The following is a 22602-nucleotide window of genomic DNA, read 5'->3' on the forward strand; positions in this document are numbered from 1 at the left end:
AAGTCTAATTTCATTCTCTCTTCCAAGGAAAGTAAATTTGAAACTGTCTTTTGGGGAAGTCAGAATGGGGACTTATTCTGATAAGGGATGGAAGACACCAAGGCAATGACTGTGGAGTGTGGTGAAGGAGTGTATCTTACACTGTGAGCCAGGATCCAGGGAGCTGATACCCAAACCGTTTAAGATGTGGTGTAAAAAACAGAATTTTCCATTCAGAAGTCAAGCCAAGCTGTATCGACAACGCTAACTTAGTGGGAACCACTGTAAAAATCAGAACCAATGACAATGCCTTCCCCATCAAATTGTTTTATTAGGTTAATTAAACAGCTTAAAGACGATTCGTTTGTTCGGTACCCTTCTAGAAAATATTTCAAGTTTTAAATGAACTTCCAGTACATAAAACAAAATTACTTTACCATAGACAAATTTCAGATCAAAATACAACACTCTGTTTCTGTTTTCTTACAGTTATAAAATCCAGTCAATACAAACTACATAAAAAAGATAAAACACTTTCACTGATCCTTGGTACAAGAGAACAGCACGAATGCAGTTATGTTCCCAAAGCACAAATCCTGTGCTCGTGAAACGGGGTGACCCCGTAGTTACCCCACAATAAACCAAGCTTGTAAACAAAGTGCGTGCTACTTAATTTTAAGAAAGTTAACATAGCCTGTTTGCATCAGTATTACTTGTAAACCATAAAGCAACTTTGTAAGAAAGGTCACTAATTCAAAATTACTTCAACTTCACTAAAATTTCGTACCAGCAACGGAATAGACAACTACTCCACAGAAGAAACGAATACGCTTGTACCACAGGGTGTTTGAGACGTGACGTTTCAATGAAATCACATTAGCACAATTTCTCTGCTATCCTACTGAATTCGGGGAGGATAACTCTACAAGTTGCAACTTCCCAGTACTTGAAATATTTTGAACTTTCCATAGCATGTCTTTTGTCTAGCTTATGTCTATTTCATTGCAAATCTCTGTTTTTTTCAGTAGTAGGTCTTTCTTTAAAGATCGAGATACCTCATCTGAACACATGTAACCTCATCGGAATACACGTCTAAGTAGACTGCTCAACTTGGAATCTTACCAGATAATAAAAGCTGCAGGATTTAAATTAAAAACTCTTCTGTATGTACCATGTCAGAAAATATAGATATGTTAATTAAACAAAGACTTGCGTTTAAGAGGATGAGTTTTGATACGGTATTTTGGGAATCTGGTATTCATGGACTTTGCTTTATGGTATTAAAAGCATTGAAAATGACAAAACAAGAGTGTGCTGAAAACTGGTTCTTGACAAGGGCAACTGTCACATATGGCGGCTGGTGCCGCACAGGCAACCAGGCAACAGGAGTGTCGCTGGTTGTTCTGCCGGACCAGGGCCCACTGTGAAGATCAGCCCTGAGTCTGGGAAAGTCAAACTGAATTTATGGCCCTGTTTCAAGGAGTTCCTTTGGTAGTCTTCTCTCACAGCGGAAGACTGGGATCGGTGAGAGAAAACCAATGAATGAATCTACACGTTTTAGAATGAGTGATGGATGGACCCCATTCACAGACAGGTACGAGCGTCTCTGTCACCAGGAACATACGGTGTGAAAATGAAGTCTGCCAGAGCCTGCTTGCGTACTTCTACAATAGTTTCTGATGAGGATGGGAGGGAAGGGGTGGAGGAGGGAGGTGCTTTTGTTAAATCCACTGATCACTCCAAGCTCTGCTGATGCAATTGCAGAACGGGCCGCGACAGGTGTTCAAAATGTTCTGCCGAAAACACGATTATTTTTTCATGGTCCTCACAGTTCACAAGTGGTATGATCGAACACAAAACAAGTACCGCTATGTCACTGGCGACTTGAAGGGGTACAGGAATGAGGAACCAAACAGAGGCTGTGTCACAGATGCGTCAAAATGAAAGGAATCCCATCAGCAGAAAAAGCCACTGATATTTAATGAAGCAAGTGTTGCTAAAGCGCCTGTGCTTTTCTCAATAAAGGCCACTTGAGACATTTCCCATCATAACATCATCTACCCCATGCAACCCGGCTGATTTGCTTGCACGGAGCACTTAAATTTTGAGGTCCCCTATAGGAAAACAATGCTGTAAACCCACCGACACTGAAGGTTTGTTTTTAAGCTGATGATACATACCCTTTTGCCCCACGTACCAGATCCTACGTAATTTTATACAAAGCATAGAGTCCAATTCAGTGAGCATATGCTTAGATTAACAAGAATACATTTACTTTCTAGAGTTTTTTCTGAAGCAAAAATTCCTTTTGAAAAAAATACATAAAGATGGTCTCTCTCTTACTGTAAATGAGGAATTCTAATTTCCGATCCTAGTCACAATTTGGAGTGCAGTGTGTTTTTAATCAGAGCTAAATAAGAGGAAAGGACGAGGTGGAGCCCACGCGGCGCCTGGCAGCTGGGTGCTGATGTGGTATGTCTGGCATCTGGGGCCCCTGCTTCTGGCTCAGAGAGGAGCCCTAAGAACCTCCGGGGCAGGTGTGGAAGGTGAGGCCGCCTGGGGCCCTGGGGAGGCTGTTCCAGTCTAGCTGCTTAAGGAGCCGCAGAGATGCACCTGGCCATGCCTGGGGTGGGAGGCTCTGGGCCCCGGGTTCTCACGTGGGAGGAGCAGAGCAGTGCAGACTCTGGGAGCTGCCCGGCCTGGGCCACCGCTCTGGCTCTCTGGCGGCGGAAAGTGCTGGTCACAGAGGCCAGGTGAGGGATCCTGGAAGAATGCTTTTTCAACACGTGTTTTAGGCTAAATGTCTGGGGAACTAGAAGAGCGCCCCCCACTCTTTTGGTTACATAATTCAAGCAGTTAAAAAACCAGACTGGGAGAGGCCACGGGATAAGAACAGAGGGCAGGCGAGGATGCGATTGCCAAGAAAAGTAGGTAAATAAGCGTACACTTCAGAACGCAACCGAAATACCTCCCCCATCTTGACTAAAGTTCCTCAACCGTCCAGAAAGAAGTGTCAACTGCAGGAAGGGCCCATGTCCTCGGAGATCCCACCCACAGTCTGTGCAGGCACAACGGGACATGGGGAGGAAAGTGAGCACTGGTTCAAACAGAGGGTTAGCAGTGAGTGAAGACAGCCGAGGGGATGGGCAGAAGGCACACGCCCGGAAAACAACGCGGACAGCTCCCTCCCTTGGACCTGGACCTGGACCTGGACTTGAGTGCCTGTCCCAGCCTCTGCTCAGTCCCTGGGCTTTGGGGCAGGTGGGGTCGGGAGGAGACACAGAGGGGGAGTGGCGCCCCTGCAGCCCCGTCAACTGGGAGGAAGACTGCAGGGGCTTTCACAGAAGCGGGAGGGACAGAACCCGAGAAGAAGCAGGTCCTCTGGAAACGCTTCTCCAGGGATGACAAAGTAACCCATCAGCGAGGTGCCCATTCCTGGAGCTGGGAGGGGCTGGAAGAGGTCAGCCGACCCAACTCCCCCCAGTGCACGGTCCCCTTGACGGCATCCCAGGCCCTGCTTAAAAGAGTCCGATTTTTACTTACCAGCTTTCTTATGCCTGCAGAGGCACTAAGGGATTTAGAACAAAGAGTATATAAACAGCAAGAATCACTGTCTAGTTAACATGGCTTTAGGGAAATCGCTAGAAGTACGTCTATTTCTGAAGGTTCTGCTGAAGCTGGCTGTAGCCGTGGGCCAGTGGCTGCAATCAGGAGGCGGTGAGCGAGCAGAGAGGACGGAGCGGAGGGAGGCGGGGAGAGAGCACACGTCCGGAGGAACAGAGGCCCTTCTCCTCAAAAACAATGTGAAAGCTAAAGTACAAACGTTATCCCCCCACACACACTTTTTTACTAAACTGTTCACAGAACCTCATCTGCAAGAAGCTTTGGAGCCTGTGACAACATCCTGTCACCGTGCAAGACCCCCATGGTTGACACTGTCACACCCACTAGTCACAGCTGCACGGGGCATCCTTGGGGTTATTCTCAGAGCTGAGCGCTCAGAACCACAGGAGGCACCCATTTCATCACGAGGCAATTCTAGAAAGTTCTAAGAGCGACAGAAACATTCTGCCTCTACCGTTTCTGCCTCTCGGCTTGAGCAAGGCGCTCTGGGGCACGCCCATCTGCTCCTTCTAAAGCCCCCCCAGCAGGCCAGAGCCTGGGGCCTCCAGAGAGCCCACCACCCAGGCTGTCATCCTCCAGGTGGCCTCCCAGGTGCTGGTGCCCAGAGTCGGCAGCTCAGTGCAGTTCCCAGGGCCCATCAATGCAGCATGTGGATGGAACAGACTTCCTCTTCGGGCTACCAGCCCCCAACACAGACAAGGGCACTATTTTTTTAAACAGTTGGCTTATATTAAAATTATCAATGATTTCCCCGCCCCCAACCCGCCACACACAATTTTTTCTTTCCCTTTCAATTGGGAACTATCTTCTCTGAACCTAGACATAAGACTATATTTAGCCATGTTATTAGACTGTAAAAAAAGCACTGCAGACCCTAACACCCAACACTTTCCTCTGCCGTCTATAGTTTTATACAAGTTAGTAGTGAAAACGTCAAAAACGCATACTGCTAGATTACCCCATCCGTGCTGACACAAGAGCCCGTTCCTATCAACACTGCCTGGGTATTTCTCAGCCCTTTTAAACCTATTTCTACTCCCTTTTCTCAATCACAAAAATATCAAGAATGACTTTATCAAATGCCTTATTGAAGTCAAGATAAGCTGGGTATGTCATCTACCACTAAATTCACCAGTCTGTAATCTGAACTGGAAAGGAAGTGATTTTATAAAAGGATTAAGTAGCTCACTTTTGGTATCACTTTGTTAAATAACCCTTCTTTACCTGAAGGTACAGAAGTTCTACACACACACACACACACACACACACACACACACACACGTAACACCAAGTTTCTTTGTTTGTTTTTAGGTTCCACATAACATCCAAGTTCAGAAAGCATAGTTCAGGTATACTGATCTCAAACAGAGATCTAGAAATCATCCAGTTTATTGGACTAATATAGACTACTACCTTTAATATTTTAGGGAAAAAAGAAAAATTCAACTTCAGAAAAGAGTTTTAAATATTACTAGAGTACTTCATTAGGCAAACCCTGAAATAAGGGATATTTATAACCACTCTAAGTATTCTAAACACATATTTTGGGGTGTTTCCGCTGTCTAGAGTTACCTTGAATTGAGGTCTTAGAGAAGTAGGAGGAGAACGGTGTCATGGATCCAGAAAATAATTTTGGAAGTGCAAATATGCATTTACTTGTGTATTGTGGTGGCAGACGTGAGAATGAAGAAAGCACTAAGGGTGGGGACACTCAGCGAAGGGCGAGAGCTAAGACCATGAGTGACTAGAGGCTGAGTCGGGCGGCAACGGCAGCTGAGATCCCAACCACCCCATCTGTGTGCAAGACACCAAGTTCTCACCGTCCTTACTCCACTGATTCTTCACAGCAACCCCAGCAGGTAAACACCCATCATCTCTTTCTACGGGGTAAAGAGCTTTGAAGCTCACAAAGCAGCCAGCGGCCAGCATCTCCAAACCCATGTGCACCCGGCCCTGAAGCCCACGCGTGCTCACAACCATTGGGTTCACTTGGGACCGTACAGAGAATGTTTACAGATATTTTCCTCAAAACAATTACAATACAAAAGCTTGGGGCTTTAGAGGGGTGAACCTTGGTTCTCTTGGCAGCCACCTAAGGGAATGCCTCATGGCCGACGGCTAGAACCACCCGAGGAGGACTTTGTCAGCAGCAAGCCCTTTAGTCTACAAAGCACAAGCACATCCATTAAATCTTAATGCACAAGGACAGTTAAGGTTTTAGATCTCACCTGGTATGTAAGTTATTCCTAGTATGCTAGGTTTTTAGGAATGGGCATAACTCTTTTTGGCCATGAAGGGTACTGGGTAATTCCTATAAGAAGTCACCCCCGGAAGGGAAGGTCTGTCTACGAGAAGTGATGGGCCCCGCAGCTCCCCCTCACTCACCAGCCAGGTAGGCGGACAGATGCTGGCGAGGACAGCACCCACACGTGCCCTGTGCAGATGGTGCGTACGGGAGGAAGCTGGGGAAGTTCCACTGACACACAAAACAAACCCGATCACTCGTGATTTTAAGCGTAATGCAGTTCTATGTTGTTTGGTCAACTCAGCCCTGCCCTTTCAGAGTTTCATTTTAAAACCCCAGGTTATCAGAACTAAAAGAGAAGAGGAACTTCTTGATGAGCCCTCTACTTTCACCAAAATTAAGATTCTTGGGAAACAAATTCATGAAACTACACCTAACAGACCCTTAAACTGCTCCCAATAGCACCTTATAGAATAGGAAAAACAGTAGCCCCAAGCATCTAAATCCCAAACACTGGGTCAAATTACAGATAGACAAGATTTCCTGTCTGATCTGAATGACGATGGCAATGAAGCCCTCTATTTTACACAGCAGTGGTGTTTAAATATACTACTTTTCTACGTTATGAAAACATAGCCTTGTAAAGACTCTTTAAAGTTCAAGTTGAGTTTCAAGTAATCACTTTGCAGCAGCTCTAGGAGAATTATTGTTCCTCCTGATTAAAAGTGCCTATTTTTTTTAAAAAAAGTAGTAAAATGGAAACTACGCCTTAGAGAATTGTATTCCTCAAGGCCACTTACTGCTTGTTTCCAGGCTTTTGTTAAAGGACAGAATGTGTTGAATTCTTCTAAACTGGCAGGGGATCAAGCACAACACTACATAATGAGGTAGCCGAGAACAGCGTCTTTCCTATAAACACGAAGAACAAGGGAATACGCGCATGTGTAATTCTCATCCGATTAAACAGGAAACATGATAAAGCAAACTGTGAACCAAATTCCTCGGTTTAACTTGAAAAAATTTAACCCAAGGTTCTAAGGTACACCTTGTGTGTGATTGATGAGTGAGAGGAATAAAAATAAGGTACTTAAAAAGCTGTACTGATATGCTAAAAATAAAGTTCTAACAAATGTAATTCACCAACCAGAAAGAAAGATGAACACACAGCCACTCGGGATTTGAAGTGGCCATTCATTTACTAGGGTCACAGGAAGTGGCTAAGCTTTCTCCGCGTCATCTTACGCAATGTGTACCCAGACTTCGTGGGCTGTCACCCCCTCCTACCTGCACCTTCTCTAATTCAGATCACAGTGATTTAAGAGTCTACAACAACTTTGTTGGGCCATGAAGACGTCAATATCAAAAATTATAATTAGCCTAAATTTCAGGTGAGTAGCAATTTTAAAAGATGAGTTTTTATCTCAACATGAAAAAGAGAAGGCAACAGACATTTCTCACTAGATCATTATGCAACGTTATTAGATATTTGATTTCATAAGAAAGGGAAGGAGTTTAAAAATCCATTCGTTTAGAGAACTTCAATGATAGAATTGAAAAGAACTAACTTTCCTAAGCAGTATGCATCAGTCCAAAGAATATAGAGCTACATCTGAGCTTCTCACACGTCGCATACTGCAGAGACCAAGTCGAGATATGTTTAAAATTAAAATAATAGAATTACCTCTGAAACAAAATTACAAAAAATTTAGAATTTTTACTAGCTGGTTTGCCAAAAAATAGAGGAAGTCTCCAGTTCAAGACCAGGAGGACTCCGCTGCCAGCAGGCAGGATTAACTCACCTAAGTTCACACTCCCCTCAAATGTGGGCAAGTGGGGCATTCCTCACCCTTGTACCATAAACTTCTATCAACCAGCTCTAGGGAATACTTCAGGGATTACTAGAAAGCTAGCAAAATGCTTCCCTCAACATTCTAAGACACAGTATCTTTTCCCTTACTGGTTAGATGTGGTAAGAAAGGGAAGGATAAATGAAGCTTCAGCTTTTAAAAGTAGAAACAGCTTCTCTCTCAAACACAAACGCTTATGACTTCTGTTCTTACAACTTTAGTAAATTCTTAAATTTCCCACAGCTAAATGACAAAGAAAACCAAAGATCTTTTAGTTTATATTTGTGCAACTTGCAAAGGATACGTTTGGGGGTTTAAGTTATACCATAAATGATTATCATATGATTAAAAATACTTGTATGCCTAAAAAATTAAGTGATATTCTAATACACTGAACAGTGAAACTGATAATCCAAAGACCAGATTCCACTTTTTGGCTTCTACTCACATCTGAAGCGGGGAATGAAGCTGTATCTACTGGGCCTCAAAGGCTGCTTTCTGTCCAATGGAGAGCACTGCACCCATCACAGAGATGTGAGGATCAAAGCAGTACGTTCTGGAAAAGATTTTGAGCCCCATAGAAAAAGCAGTGAACAAAACCCAACATTAGATGCTGTAAACATTATTGGGTGTGCTGAGTTCAGGGTCTCAAAAATCCTCCAGAACATATGGAGACCACAGAGCTGTGCGTCACATATAAGTCAGGCACTTTGCGTTTTTTATTCTGTACTGGTTTCCCACTCTGTATTATGAGGCCGGCCTATCTGTGTGCAAAGTTTCTCACTTAAAAGTAAGTCCCTTTCAATCCTGTGTAGAACGTCACCGGGATCACAAGGACACTGTATTTGTTGGTCATTTATTGACTACCTACTGTGTGCCAAGCACTAGGATTAGCAGAAGACTAAAGTAGGGTTCCTGCCCACAAGGAGTTTACAGTCTGGAGGGAGGGCAGGATTTCATCTGCCTCACTGTGAAGCTCCCCAGAAACCCAAGCAGAATTCTGAGTAGGTGCTCAATCAACACTGTTGATTAAACCCAGGGCGGGCTTTTCTGTGCCGGTTGGAGTCTCTTCTCTCACGGCTCCAGGGGCAGCTACTGAACCAGAGCAGCCTCACCTTTCCCTTCCCTTCCACTGGGTGCTCTGTACGGGGGTTCCAGCACCTTCAAAACTGATGTGGTGAAAGTGCTGCCTCATTCTTTCCCCGGATAATCACATGTCTTCACCTGATCACAGGCAGCCTCCTCTTGAATCAAGAAAAACAACATTCCGGAAGGTAATACCGCAGTGTTTTTAATGCTCCTTGGAAAACTTCTGGAGATCCCTGGTTTGGCGTAATGAAGCAGGAACACACCAAACGGAACCCCAAAGGACCTAAGCAGCTAACACATTTCTCTAAAAACCTAACTTGCTACCCTGAGTAACTGCAGCGCCACAGCAAAGGAGCCCTGTCTTTACCACATCGATATAAAGGATGTATCTCCCAGGCATTGCCTAGGGGACTCCTCACTCATAAATGACAAAATGGCACTTCCACAGCATCACCGAAGAAAGCGCCGTCATTAAAGTGGTCGTGCAGGATAACAGAACACTTCAAGGCAAGCAACACGCCGTCCAGCATCCCCCAGATACTCTCTTCTGCTGGTTGCACAGTTTGAAAAAAGCCTACTGTCAGCTATCAACTCCTCATAGCAGTAAAAGACATGAGGAATTTAGAAATTTCTTAGGCCAATTCTTTATAACATACCAACTATGAGTTGGTAAACACTAACACTGTTTTTAATATGCTAAAGAAAAGAAATGCAAACGCCAAGTAAAACTTACTACAAACTACAAATACATCAATATATACACTCAACATGAGTTAACACAGTAGTATAAACTGAAGGACCACAGGCTCAAGAATTTATCTGAAGCACCAGGAGACAATAATATATGTAGTTTGGAACGACAATTCCAAAGCTAAACATATACAAACAGACTTAGCTAGTCACATCACACACATACACACACTCACACACACACTCTCTCTCACACTTTTACTCTCACAGGATATAAGCACGATCACAAAAAAATTTAAAACTTCATTTTAAATTAAACACTTAAATCTTTGAAAAAAAATCTGTATTTGGATGTGTTAAACAAAGAAACAAACAAACCTACTTTAGACCGTAGCCTAGAAGAAATACTTTAAATTACTCTGAGCTGAGACAACTTTCCTTCTGTTGGTGGATAATGAAAATAAATTGCACTTCCCCCAAAGATACTGTATTTAAAATTTTAAGATCTATCTTCTGCTGCCAATTCCAATATACACCTGATAAAAGTGCCTAATGGAAAAAGAAGTATCAAAAATTTACCAAGAAAGGGTATTTCAAGGCATAAGTGGATGGTTAAAACACAAACCTGTGTGAAATTAGTTAAAAATTTTTTCACGATACTAAAGTAACTGTAATTTACAAAAAAGTCATGATTAATTTTGGAATATAATAAAACTAAATACATGCCTACATTTCAATGTAATATTTTTATATTATTATACAGTAAAATAACAGTTTGGCACTTAGCAGCTTTTCTTATTTATTGCATCCCATATTATGCAGCAAATTTAATTTTAAAAAAGTTACCTAATTTCTGCAGCTACAGTGTCAATGAACTAAATTAAAAAAAAAAAAACAAAAAACTACTTTTATAAAATGAATTGACCAAGTCATGCAGGCACTGATAATACTGCAACAGGGACCCATTCACTCCTAAACAATGAACTGTCTCCTTGGAGAGGCCTGGCGTAGCCTGGGAAGGACTTTAAATTTCAGAAATTAAAGAAAAGAGAATTGCTGACTGTCATGGCTTTAATAGGACATCAGTTACCACTTTAACATACCTCAGCTGTGGCTTCTGAAGGCCAAGGTTCTGTTCTGTATGGGACATTTTATCAAAGAAAATCCACTTTTTCAGAAATTTATTTCCTCTAAAACTAACATCTAGTTGTACAAAGAAAGTTTTCTTTCTTTGCAGTGGCCATGCAGTTTGCTTTGATTAGAAGACACCCAAGGTATCCTGGGGAAAGCATGCAGACAACTGCTGACTGGTACACGGCACAAAGCAAAGAGGCTGGCTTTGACTTACGCGTCAAATCTGACTGTTACGTGAATGGCCGGCAAATCTGGCCCAGTGCCTCTGACAGAGAAGAGGAAAACCCTGTACCTCCTCTTACCCATGTCTCTGCCAGGATGGAGAGTTAATGCGCACACACAACATTCTTTAGAATTCCCACAGACAAGGCTGCTCAGTGACTTTTCTAGAGCTGGATTGACTTCTACTGTTCCTGGGTGGGAAAAGACAAGTGATGTTTCACATGCATGGGTAAAGCATACAGACATTCCAGGTAGGAAGTTTCTAGGAGAAATTCCTATTCTCAAATTTATAACCAAAGGATACACTTATACATCTATTAATCATTAAGACTAAATGCTGCTTCTTATAGCCATATACTGGGGGGGGGGGGAAGCTGTAGAAAACAATTAGAAATGAAGAGCTCTATATTAAATTGATTAGAAATCTGATATTGCATAAAATTCAAATGATGAAGTCATCAAGCACTTTGAACTCCTTGGTTTCACACTAAGGTGGTATAATTCGAATGGAAAACAAAATATCTTACAAGGTAAGTACCACTAATGACAGACTTTTTCCCCTTTGAGGAGTGGGGTTGAGTGGGTCGACATGGGAGTGAGAGGGAGGGAAGGAGGAAAGGATTAATTTGCTCTACAGCAACAGAATGAAATTAAGTTGAGGTAGTTTATTCTACCAGCCAACCTTTACTTGTAATGTAGTTTGTCTGAAACTCGTACTAGTGAACGGCATTGAGAAAATTCTGCTACAAAGACTAGATTCTTAACGTGGATTTGCATTCCAAGACACGTTTTCAAATCCTAGACAGTAGTAAACAAGACTCTGTGTGCTTTCAGACAGATTACTTTTAGAAGTTTTTGATCCCTATATATTTCCTCTGGACTTTTTTTTTTTTTGGGTCATAGCAGACCTTTATTATTTGTCCGGCTCAGGTCCTTCTTTTACAAGATCTCCTACTCACTAATATCCTCATATTTATAAAACAGTTCTGGTTAGTTGGAAAGGAAGACTGGCACTGCATGAGATCCTTCGCAACCCCAGAAATGACGGCATGACACATCTTCATCTGAATTAACACAGAAGTCAGCAACTTCCTTTAAATTCATGGGAGGGCTGCCACCTGACTCCTTAATTTATTGACTCCTTTGGATTACTAAGATAGAATGTCATAAAAGAGAAATTTTATCTTAGTTTCAATTCATCATAATTTAGTTTAAAAAAGTTTCTTAGGACGGACAACTAGTAGTAAGTGGAGACTAACTGGCATTGAGTCCAATCTAACATTTTAGGCACAAACCTTAAATTGTTGGGCAGAGTTAGGCATAATATCTCCTTCCAAGTGCAGTGGAAAAGCAACCCCGGTATGTTTGGATATGTTGATATATGCATGTTTGCTCGTTTGTTAACCAAAGCCAGGTACTCGAACAGAGCGGTCAGGCAGACGTGAGTTCCCCGCGGGGAACATGCACCTTGGTGCTATAACTTCCTGATTTTACATGACACGGATTCCCACTTCCCTTTTCCTCTGACGCTGACTAGCCCGGTTGGTCTAGGGACACATCTCCTGGAGGAACTGACTCCTCCTCGTTTTTTTTCAGCAGTTACGTGTTCTCCCGAACAAGAGCTGGAAGCCCAGGCTTCTAAGCGTTAGAAAACCACTCGTGTTACCGCACAGAGGCCGGCGCAGAGCAAGGGTCGCCTGCCATCTCTGTCCCCTCGCAGAGCGCCGCGTCCCGGCGCGCTTGGTCAGGAGCTCCGCTTCCGCGCCGCGGCCCCGTCAAGGTGAGTGAACGCGGATGCGGAACAAGCCCTGCTGAAGCTGCAGGCGGAAAAGCTTGCAATTCGCAATACGTAAGGCTGCACACCCGGTGCGGCGGAGGTCGGAGGGGAGGAGGGGCTTGGTGTGGTGCCAGGTTCCCGTGCTCCTTTTGAACTCGCGCACGTAGTCGTAATTGGTACCTGCGCCGTGAGAATAAGCAGAGGTGACACACCGTGCCTCGGAATCACCGGGAAACGGTTCCGACAAGATCACTGTAACATTCTGACCTGTATCAAGATCTCCGATGACATAGATACTGGCTCCTATGGGGACAGCTCCGTACACAAAAGAGGAACTGGCGGGGATGCATAAATTCTGGTCATTAAGATAGATCCACCTGAGAACAAACAGAGGGACAGAATGAAGGAGGTCAAAGGGTGTCCACGACATCTCAGCAGACTGAGATGACAAAACTCTGAGCCACCTACAGTACAAGGCACGACACCGACACCCCTCTTCCGCGGACACACTCATTTCCTTCCTGTCACTGAAGACTTAGTTGTGCCTGTTCCAGAACGTCGCATATAATGCATCATAGAGTGCACTATCCAGTCCGCTTCCTTCACTCAGCACAGTGTGAAGGAGGTTCATCCATGCTGTGGCTTCATCGTTACCTCATTTCTTGTAATCTTAAGCAGGATTCCATTACATGGTACAGCAGAATTTGTTACCCATTCACCTGTTCAGGTTCATCTGGGCAGCCTCCAGTGTCTGGCTATTGTGAGTGAAGCTATTTTGGACTCGAGAGGGCAAAGCTCTTTTGTGGGCTTACGTTATGGAATTGCTTGGTTATACGGTTAAAGGTGTATTTTCTTTGATAGGAAAACACCACACTGTTTTCCAAGGTGTTGTGCCATTTTGCATTCCAATGAGCAACATGTGAAAACTCCAACTGCCCGCCATTACTGCCAGCTCGGGTACCGTCGGTCTTTGTCATTTTAGCCATATGAGTGGTGTGCTTTTCCCTGAAGACCAAGGGTGCTAAGCATCTCTGCATGTGCTTACTGGACACTTTACGTATCTACTTTTGTGAAATTTCTGCTCAAAGATCTGCTCATTTTTCAAATTGGCTTTTCTGTCTTCTTATTAACTTTTAAGATTCTTTTTATTTCATGGATACAAGTCCTTTGTTGGATACGTGTATCACAAATCTTTTTCCCAGCATGTAGACTGTCTTTTCATTATCTTAATGGGGACTTTGAGAACAGAGATTTTTAATTTTGATGAATTCCAGTTTATCATTTTTTTCTTTTTATAGTTCATGCTTTCTATGTCCTCCTAGGAAATCTTTGCCTACTCCAAGGTTGCAAAGGTTTTTTAAATTAAAATTTCTGAAATTTTATTGTTTCAGTTTTTACACTTAGGTCTTATGATACATTTCAAGTTTACTTTTGTGTATGATATGAGGTATAAGAGTCAAGTCCTTTTTCTCCCCCATACGGATACCTAGGTGTTCCAGCATCACTTGCTGAAAAGACATTTCTGTCCCCACTAAATTGCTTGGTACTTCTGTTGAAAATCAATTTAACAGCCACTAAAAGGAGCCAGGGCTCCGTGAAGAAGTGGCTGACTCCACAGAAGAGGCCGAAAATTCAAGATGAGCCTGGATCATCTTGCGCTGCCACATAGGAAGAGCTTAAAACGGGATGAGTTGTGTCAGAAGGACACCGGAGCTGATATGCAGTAGCTCCCAATGGCCACGGTGGGAACAACTGGAGCAACACAATGAATAATGATAGTCCTGGACAGATAACTCACAGAATAAATATCCATAAGTCCATACTGATAAAAACAAATGACTGAATACATTAAAAAAAAATTAGGGAGAAGGGGCAGGTCTTCTTTACAGAATTCCAGCTGACAAAGGTAGGAGGAATGAGGGAAGCAGAAAAATCACCAACAGGCAAGCAGCACAGTGATAACTACTGCAAGGCCAGTCCACCAAGGATGCTAAATTAGTGGTGAAAGTTTAAGGAGAAACAGTATATTCCCATATTCTCAAATTCTCTCTTCCAAGATACTCAATAATTACAAAGGGAGAAGTAGTGACTTTACAATGGGGAAACCCAAAAGATGCCACCTTAACCAAGTCATCAAGATTAGCATCACCAGTAACGAGACATTATCGACATTCATGCTCCCCCTGATGCCGGGCAGAGAAGGGCCCAGCAGCACTTCTGTGGGATTCCCGGCCCAAACGCGCAACCTCAGCCTCCTCACGAGACGTCATGAGACAAACCCACATGAAGAGACATTCTAGTAAAAAACTGACCAATAACCTCCAAGGGTGTCAAGGTCATGAAGGACGAGGAAAGACTGAGGAACCGTCACAGATTAAAGGAGACCGAAGAAACTCAACAACTGAAAGCCATGTCAGGTCCTGGATCGGATCCCGGAGCAGCGAGAAAAAGATATTAGTGGGCAAGCTGGTGAAATTTGAATAAAGTCTGTAGTTTACTTAATAATACTGTACCTATGTGAGTATCCTGGTTTTGATATCTGTACTACGGTACGTAAGATGTTAACATTAGGAGAAGCTGGGTGAAGCTGGGAGAAGCTTTTGGGAGCTCTTACTATTTTTGCCACTTTTCTACAAGTCTAAAATTATTCCAAAATAAAAGGGTTTTTTTGCTTTAAAACGAAAACAAATGACCCTGCTATGTAATAATATTTACTTAAGGTAGTCTGACCAAACAATTTCCCTTTAATAGCTAAAGGCATAGCCAGGTCAGAGCAGACCTCAGTCAGATCTTGGAAATGTATCTAAACCCTTCAGAACTACCAGTGTCTGGGCCTCCACTCACCATCAGAGCACGAAGATGCCCTGGCACTGTTCCCGTGTGTCTAACTCTGCCATCAAGTGTCCAAGAAGCCACTGGCTAAGGTCTACAGCATCTTGATGTTAAATACAAATGTAAAATTATTTCACTAAGAACAGCACTTTCATTTCAATGAGCACTCTTCCCAGACTGTTATATAAAGTAGTAGCTTCCATATTTTTAATCCCAAGAAACCCAGAAGCAGAATGATTTGCCCAAGATCGTGGAACCACTCAGAAGCAAAGCTGCTGTAAAGCTGTCATCCCCCTGAGTACCTTTACCTAACATCCAATTCCTCGAACATCTAAAAGTTGATTGGAATCAAGCGGTTTGCTGGGACTGGGAGTTCAGTTGGGCCCCTGCCTCCGAGATGCCTCTAATAAATAGGAAAAGGGAAACGTCTAAGAGCTCTCAATGCAAAGCAAAAACGGGGACCCGAACAGGCCTTTGAAAGAAAAAGTTGGAAAAATGTCAAATACAACAACTGGTTTGTTCATATTTTATGTCTTCAAGGCTAAATAAACATAAATAACTAAACCTCGACATTTCAATTCTTCCCAGGTCCTGAATCAAACAAAGCCGATGAGTATCCCCCTGCCCTGTCTGCAGCTGAGCCACTCCCAGGATGACCCTGTTGGGGAGGCATACAACCCTCCCAGCAAGTCCACCGACAGGGCCGCAGGCACGCCCACGAGGCAGCTGGTACTTCTTCTGAACTAAGACATACGCGACGAGATCATCTACCGAAAGAACGCGTCAGAATACAAGGGCATTCCTCAGTAATTCTGTAGAGGTGAGAATTCAACATAATTCCTCCCTGGAATAAATCCACAAAGCTGAAGAGATTGGTCTATGTGGACTGTCTACCAAATTTGGTCCAAAGCAGATCAGTGATTCAGAGTTCCTGGGTTTCAGAAAAACAATCCTGTGTGATCTATTTTATATAATGCTGAGGCTTCAAAGTACATAAAATATGAGAATTTAATTGGATCATATATTTAGCTGCTGCTTTTAAAAATGGTATAAATGGCATGTACTTCTGCATTTCTTTCTCTACCATTTTTCACCTCGTTGACCTTGGATGACTGAGCTAACCCAGTCTCTCTTTCGTCATTTGTAAGGTGGGGACGCCATCACCAAGCTCAGGTGTCTGCTGTGAGGATGACATGGAACAGCCAACGTAAAGTACTTTGCACAGTGTCTAGTACATAGCAGGCATCGTGAAGTAGCAGTAATTTTTGTAATGGACAAGGCAATATTATGCCTTTATTACACTGTTCTCAAACGTGGGCTCCTCGGGACTTGCAGGCTACAATGATGTGTCCTCTGGTAACTCAGAATTAAGAATCCCCCCTCCCTCAAAGGAAACTTTAAAATGGGGCAAGCTTCAGAGAGAGCAGAGAGGGAGGGGTAAGACAGGCAAGGAGAGAAGGTGGGAAGGAGAGAAGGTGGGAAGGGGAGAGGGAGGGGAGAGGGAGGGGAGGGGAGGGGAGGGGGAGGGGAGGGGAGGGGAGGGGAGGGGAGGGGAGGGGAGGGGAGGGGAGGGGAGGGGGAGGGGAGGGGAGGGGGAGGGGAGGGGAGGGGGAGGGGAGGGGAGGGGAGGGGAGGGGAGGGGAGGGGGAGGGGAGGGGAGGGGAGGGGGAGGGGAGGGGAGGGGAGGGGAGGGGAGGGGGGAGGGGAGGGGAGGGAGAGGGGGAGGGGAGGGGAGGGGAGGGGAGGGGAGGGGAGGGGAGGGGAGGGGAGGGGAGGGGGAGGGGGAGGGGAGGGGAGGGGGAGGGGAGGGGAGGGAGGGGGGGAGGGGAGGGGGGGAGGGGAGAGGGAGCTTCAGCGAGGGCTCAGCTGAGCCTCCCACAGAGAAGCAACTACAAACTCCAGACAAAATACAAAAGACAGACTGCCTGAGGGCTCTGGAGACCGAGCAGAAGCAGGCAGATTTGGGAAAGAAGTTGAAAGCTGAACAAGCACCCACATGGAATGAGTTTCCAGTTCCTTGGTAGCTCCGTCTGAAGGCAGCCTGGGGCTGGCAGCTCTGGGGAACAAAAGCCCTAGAGAAAACCCTGCCGTCTTTCTGGCCACCGGAATCAGGGGAGAGCATCTTGGGGCAACAAGGATCACTGACGCGTGCGGGGGGTCTCAGAAAGATGGAAGGTGCAGAACTAAACTGATGGACATCCACCTGAGTCATGTCTGACTGACACTGGAGCCACGAATGCTTGCACCTGAGGCTCCATGAGTCTAACCAAGTCCACTGTCTGCTAAATGCCCGGAGCAAGTCTCTGAAGCAGCAGCAAGAGCCCTCGGGGCCTCAACAATGTCATGTTCGCAACGCCCCGGACACAACCCAGAATTACTCAACGAAAGAGCCAGAAAAATGAAAACCCCTTTGCAAGGAAATAAACAATCAACAGACGCCAACTCTGAGATGACTCAGATGCTGGGATTATCTGCCAGACAGGGACCTGCACGCAGCTACCATAACGATGCTCAGTGAGGGAAAGGAAAACACGCTTATGATAAAAAGATAGGAGAAATTTAAAAAATCTAATATGCTACCCGAAGAAGCTAGAAAAGGAAGAACAAAATAAACCCAAAGTAAGTAAAAGGAAGGAAATAATATAGACAAGGGGAGAAACCAATGAAACAGAAAACACAGTGGAGAAAATGAACATGGATGCGTAGCTGGTTCTTTGAGAAGATAAGCGCAGCACAGAGAGCGCTGGCGGGACTGCAAGGCTGGGGAGAGGAAAGGGCTTCTTCCCTGGTGTCGGTGGCCTTTTCCTTCCTCCATCTGCTCTGCCGCCTCCTGTGTGCCAGGGGACCAGACTGGCTCTCCCTCAGGGTGGTCCTTTGCCAGCCAGCAGGCAGCTTCCACGCACCAGCTCTGGCCCTGGCACCCCAGGGCTCTGCCACGTCTGGGGCCACTGCACACCCTCCTCCACGGAGGTAAATCCAGCCTTGCGGGGCAGGGAGGGCTCTTCTCAGTTTGCTCCTTCCTGGGGCACTTTCCCTCAGCCCTACAGGCTGTAGTCGCGCTTCCTTCATCGGCTGTTTCTGCATTCTCTCACCTGTTAGCAGCTAACTACTCTTCCTAGTTAATAATTACGTACATTAAATCTCCCCTGCAGATGACGAGGTGGTTTCTGTCTCCGGGCTGGACCATGACCGAAGCGGATTTGGTTAGGAGCAGCGTTCATCTCCCATCCTCTTGCTCACGTGTCTTACGAAGGCATCTGTAGTATGTGCTACTTCCCAAGCCTCAGACCCAAACAGCATAACATGGTCAACGGGGCAGACCAATACAGTACGGCACACCAAGGTGATCAAAATCTCTGGGGGCTAATAATATACTGCACACGGCAAAACTGACACAGTCCTGAGGCAACACTGTACAGGGGTACCGCTGGTCCTGCCAGGTACAAGAAACAGCTGCTGGTGGTCACTGCAGACTGGTGTGAAGAGAAGGCATCAGCTAAGGCAACAGCGGCACCAAGGCCAGGGACTGTGCTGCATAAAGACCCCACCCGCGGGACTGAGTCTGTGATCAGCTTAATCACCTGCTTAAGTTTATGAAAGCTCACGGTTATTTTCCAAAATCCACTTGACTTTTCTACGTTTTCTAAGTGAATTAAGTGGGCATATGATACGTAGCACGACTCTTGCATTTTCAAGTCTTTGACGGTGGCACAAATGTCTGCACATTCCTCAGGATGCAGTACTGCTTCTGGTTTTCTATCTCGGCAGGGAAGGAAAGTTCCAGTGACTTCCACTTAACCCTTGCTACCATAATGGTCCCTTACCCACAAGTCAGAGAACCACAGGGGATTCAGCCAGTGGTCAAAGATGTCTGTCCAAGTATACATTCAGGCATCAAAAGATGAAACTGACAGATGTAGGCTTCAAAGAATAGTTAACATGATTTACCTACAATATAAAAATGAGAGGGGGAGGGCATCTCGGCTGAGCAAATGCACAGAGACAATAAAACACAGGATGGCTATAAGAAGTGAGCTGGAGTACGGAACATGTGAAAAGGAGAAAGCGAAAAAGGCTCAACATTTTTCTCAACCTCAGATCGTGGAGGGCCCCGAGTAGGAGGCTAAATACTATTACCTTTACTTGGTAAGCAATGGGGAAACAGGAAGAATTTCCATCACAATGAAATGACCAAGGTCAGATTAATCTTTCAAAAGCACAAGTAGGTGAAATGTATTAGAGAGACTGGTTAGAAGACTTTGCACATATAAAAGAGTGAGCTCACTGGAGTCAGGGCAGAAAAATAAAGGGGTGGGGGGGATGTGTGAAAAATACTACAGAGTTTAAAAAAAAAAAGAAAAAAGAAAAAACTTGGCAACTCATGAGATGTGAAGCATAAGAGAGAATCAAAGATGACCTTATTTTGAATATGGACCACTGGGAGGATGGTAGTACGAGTAAAAGAACAGGGATTCAAGGAACAGAAATAGAGGTACTGTCTTTCTGGATATATGAAGTTGTTGCCATGACTTGGTAGAAATAATGGCAATTTTTTTTTTGCTTTCCTTCACATAGTTTTGTTTTTAGTCAGAAACACAGAAAATAGTAAGATATGGCATTTTTCCAGGAAAGTTTTAACCTAAAAATAGGGAACAAAGACAGGAAAGACAAGAGATTACTTAAAAACAGTAAATGGTCTCCAATCTAATGCAGGTTGTTCATCTGGCAACAGTTTCCAGAGTATGCAAATATCACACACTTGGAAACATCTGATCTTTTAAGAAATAAACTACTTATAGATTTTTTTTCCTTCTATAGATATTTATGGGAAAGCCTATATTTTTAAGGCAATATTGTGTGGTGGCTGAAAATGTGGACTCTGGGGCCTGAGTTCAAATTCCAGCTCTGCCACCTGCTACCTGTGTGTTTTGGGGCACATTACTTAACCTCTCTGTGTTTTGGTTTCCTCGTATGCAAGATAGGAATAAAAAGAGTAACTATATCTCAGAGGGTTGTTTTGAAGATTAAATGAGTTAATACACGGCACTTAGTGTTATATGCATGTTTAGTGTTATCTAAACAAGAATCCTATACATCAACAGAAGTTAAGCTTTCTTCGTTCTGTTTGTGAATCAACACTGGAAAGCTTGAATATAAGCAAACTAAAGATAATACAAACTTTATCTGGAAGTGCTTTTAAACAGCAAGGAAGAAGCAATACTCACGTTTAACAATTATGAACTGAAAGCAAGTAATATACTCATATCTGAAGCTTCTCAACTATATTAATATGAGACAACCTGACAGAAATCTAAAGGTTCTAATAATTGCTAGCATATCAAGGGCAGATAAAAAACTTTACAGCCAGATTTAAGTCCTACACAATCAAAATAGGGACAGAAAATGGTAAAACCATAAGCAACCCTGATTACTTCAGCAAGAGAGTTTATAGCTCTCTAGCTCACACTGTCCAAACAGTAATTCAGTCATTATGACAAAGGCTTATAACAATATTTTATCAGAAACCAAACGTACTGACCACTGCTTGTTAATGAGGTTGGGCACACTGTTTTGGGATTCATTTGGGCAAGAAATTAATAAACTACTTCATACCTTGAACAGTCAGCCCTTGCAGTAACATATTATGGAAGAGAAGTGTAGCAAAGTCCTTGAAATTCTGCCCCCCACCGCTACCAGAGCAAGCATTCTCAAACTGCTCTCACACGTTGTCTAGTAAATTTTCCTAAGACTGTTTGCTCCCTGTAATTGAAGGAAAGAGGGGGGAAAAAGGCTATGCAAATATCCTAACTTTAAAATACACTAATAGTTAGGTAACATTTATACATATTTCTAAAATCTTGGCAACCGCTCATTGTTTGCCCTTATCTAAAATAGTATGAACTTGAACATTATATTCTGGCGCCCCCTTCTGGTAACACAGTTGAAATGCTACCACAAGATTAACTTCAGCAGGGCAGTTTCCCTGTAGGATTTGAACATATTACTGCAATAACAATACTGTTTGGTGGCTACAACAATATAACGTGTCAGAGGAGGGAAGTGAGGGGGTTGGAAGGATGCTGCCTACTTTACAAGACATATGGCGGCCTGTCAGATGTTTTAAGAATCTCTGACATCACGTTTACTGAGTGTCTGACACTGGCCAGGTATGATGCCAGAAGCTAGGACCCAAAGCTGAGCTGGAACTTGTCCTGAAGGAGCTTCCGTTACCTCTATCACATCCAAGAGAGAGATGTATAGGATCCCAGACTGAGGAGCCTGACTCAGACTGCGAGGTGTGAGAAGGCTTTCTCTGGGCAGTGATGATTAAGCAGAGTTTTGGAAGAGGCCAAATTAACTGGATAAACATGGGAAGGGAAATATTAGGCAAAGAGAATAGTACAAAAGCACAGAGCTTTCTCACAGCTTACCCTTCCCCCTCCCCATATCCTCAAGTCCATTCTCTAGTAGGTCTGTGTCTTTATTCCTGTCTTGTCCCTAGGTTCTTCATGACCTTTTTTTTTTTTTCCTTAGATTCCATATATATGCATTAGCATACGGTATTTGTTTTTCTCTTTCTGACTTACTTCACTCTGTATGACAGACTCTAGGCAAAGTGAGAGAGTGGCATGGACATATATACACTACCAAACGTAAAACAGATAGCTAGTGGGAAGCAGCCGCATAGCACAGGGAGATCAGCTCGGTGCTTTGTGACCGCCTGGAGGGGTGGGATAGTGGGGGTGGGATGGGGAGGGTGGGAGGGAGACGCAAGAGTGAGGGGATATGGGGATATATGTATACATACAGCTGATTCACTGTTATACAGCAGAAAGTAACACACCATTGTAAAGCAATTATACTCCAATAAAGATGTTAAAAAAAAAAAGCACAGAGCTGAGACAATCATACCATGTTTTGGAGGAAAAAAGTCACTCAGTGGGACTCAAGTGACGCATCTGGGTTGAACAGTAGCAGAAACAGTAGACATAGGCCAAATCACAAAAGGCCATATCTGCTAAGTTAAGGAGTTTAAACTTTCTCCTAAAAGCTATCAGAAGTGTCAAGGTCTGATCTACATTTCAGAAACATTCTTCTATGGCTTTCCTATGAGTTACCAAGATTTCCGAAGTCACTGAATAAATATCTACTATGCATTAGAC

The 22602-nt window shown here is 44.0% G+C and overlaps 1 protein-coding gene across 13 annotated transcripts in view; it reads right to left on the bottom strand.

Moving 5' to 3' along the window:
* The window catches only part of GAN (gigaxonin), a 90548-nt gene that overhangs the window by 24179 nt on the left and 43767 nt on the right, over positions 1-22602 (bottom strand). For 6 of the 13 annotated variants that reach the window (XR_012328151.1, XM_073796438.1, XM_073796441.1 and 3 more), the window contains exon 10: positions 12875-12984. The exons of 5 other annotated variants lie outside the window; for them this stretch is intronic. Coding sequence is in view for 7 of the 8 variants with exons in the window: in XM_073796438.1 (XP_073652539.1) it covers positions 12875-12984 (110 nt within the window). In the remaining variant the exon portion in view is untranslated. Of the gene's footprint in view, positions 1-290; positions 12788-12874; positions 12985-17265; positions 21200-22602 lie in introns of those variants that run through there. 2 more of the 13 variants (XM_019940592.3, XM_019940609.3) reach the window with 2 other exon arrangements.

The sequence above is a fragment of the Tursiops truncatus genome, chromosome 19, assembly GCF_011762595.2.
Source record: "Tursiops truncatus isolate mTurTru1 chromosome 19, mTurTru1.mat.Y, whole genome shotgun sequence".
Taxonomy (NCBI): Eukaryota; Metazoa; Chordata; class Mammalia; order Artiodactyla; family Delphinidae; genus Tursiops; species Tursiops truncatus.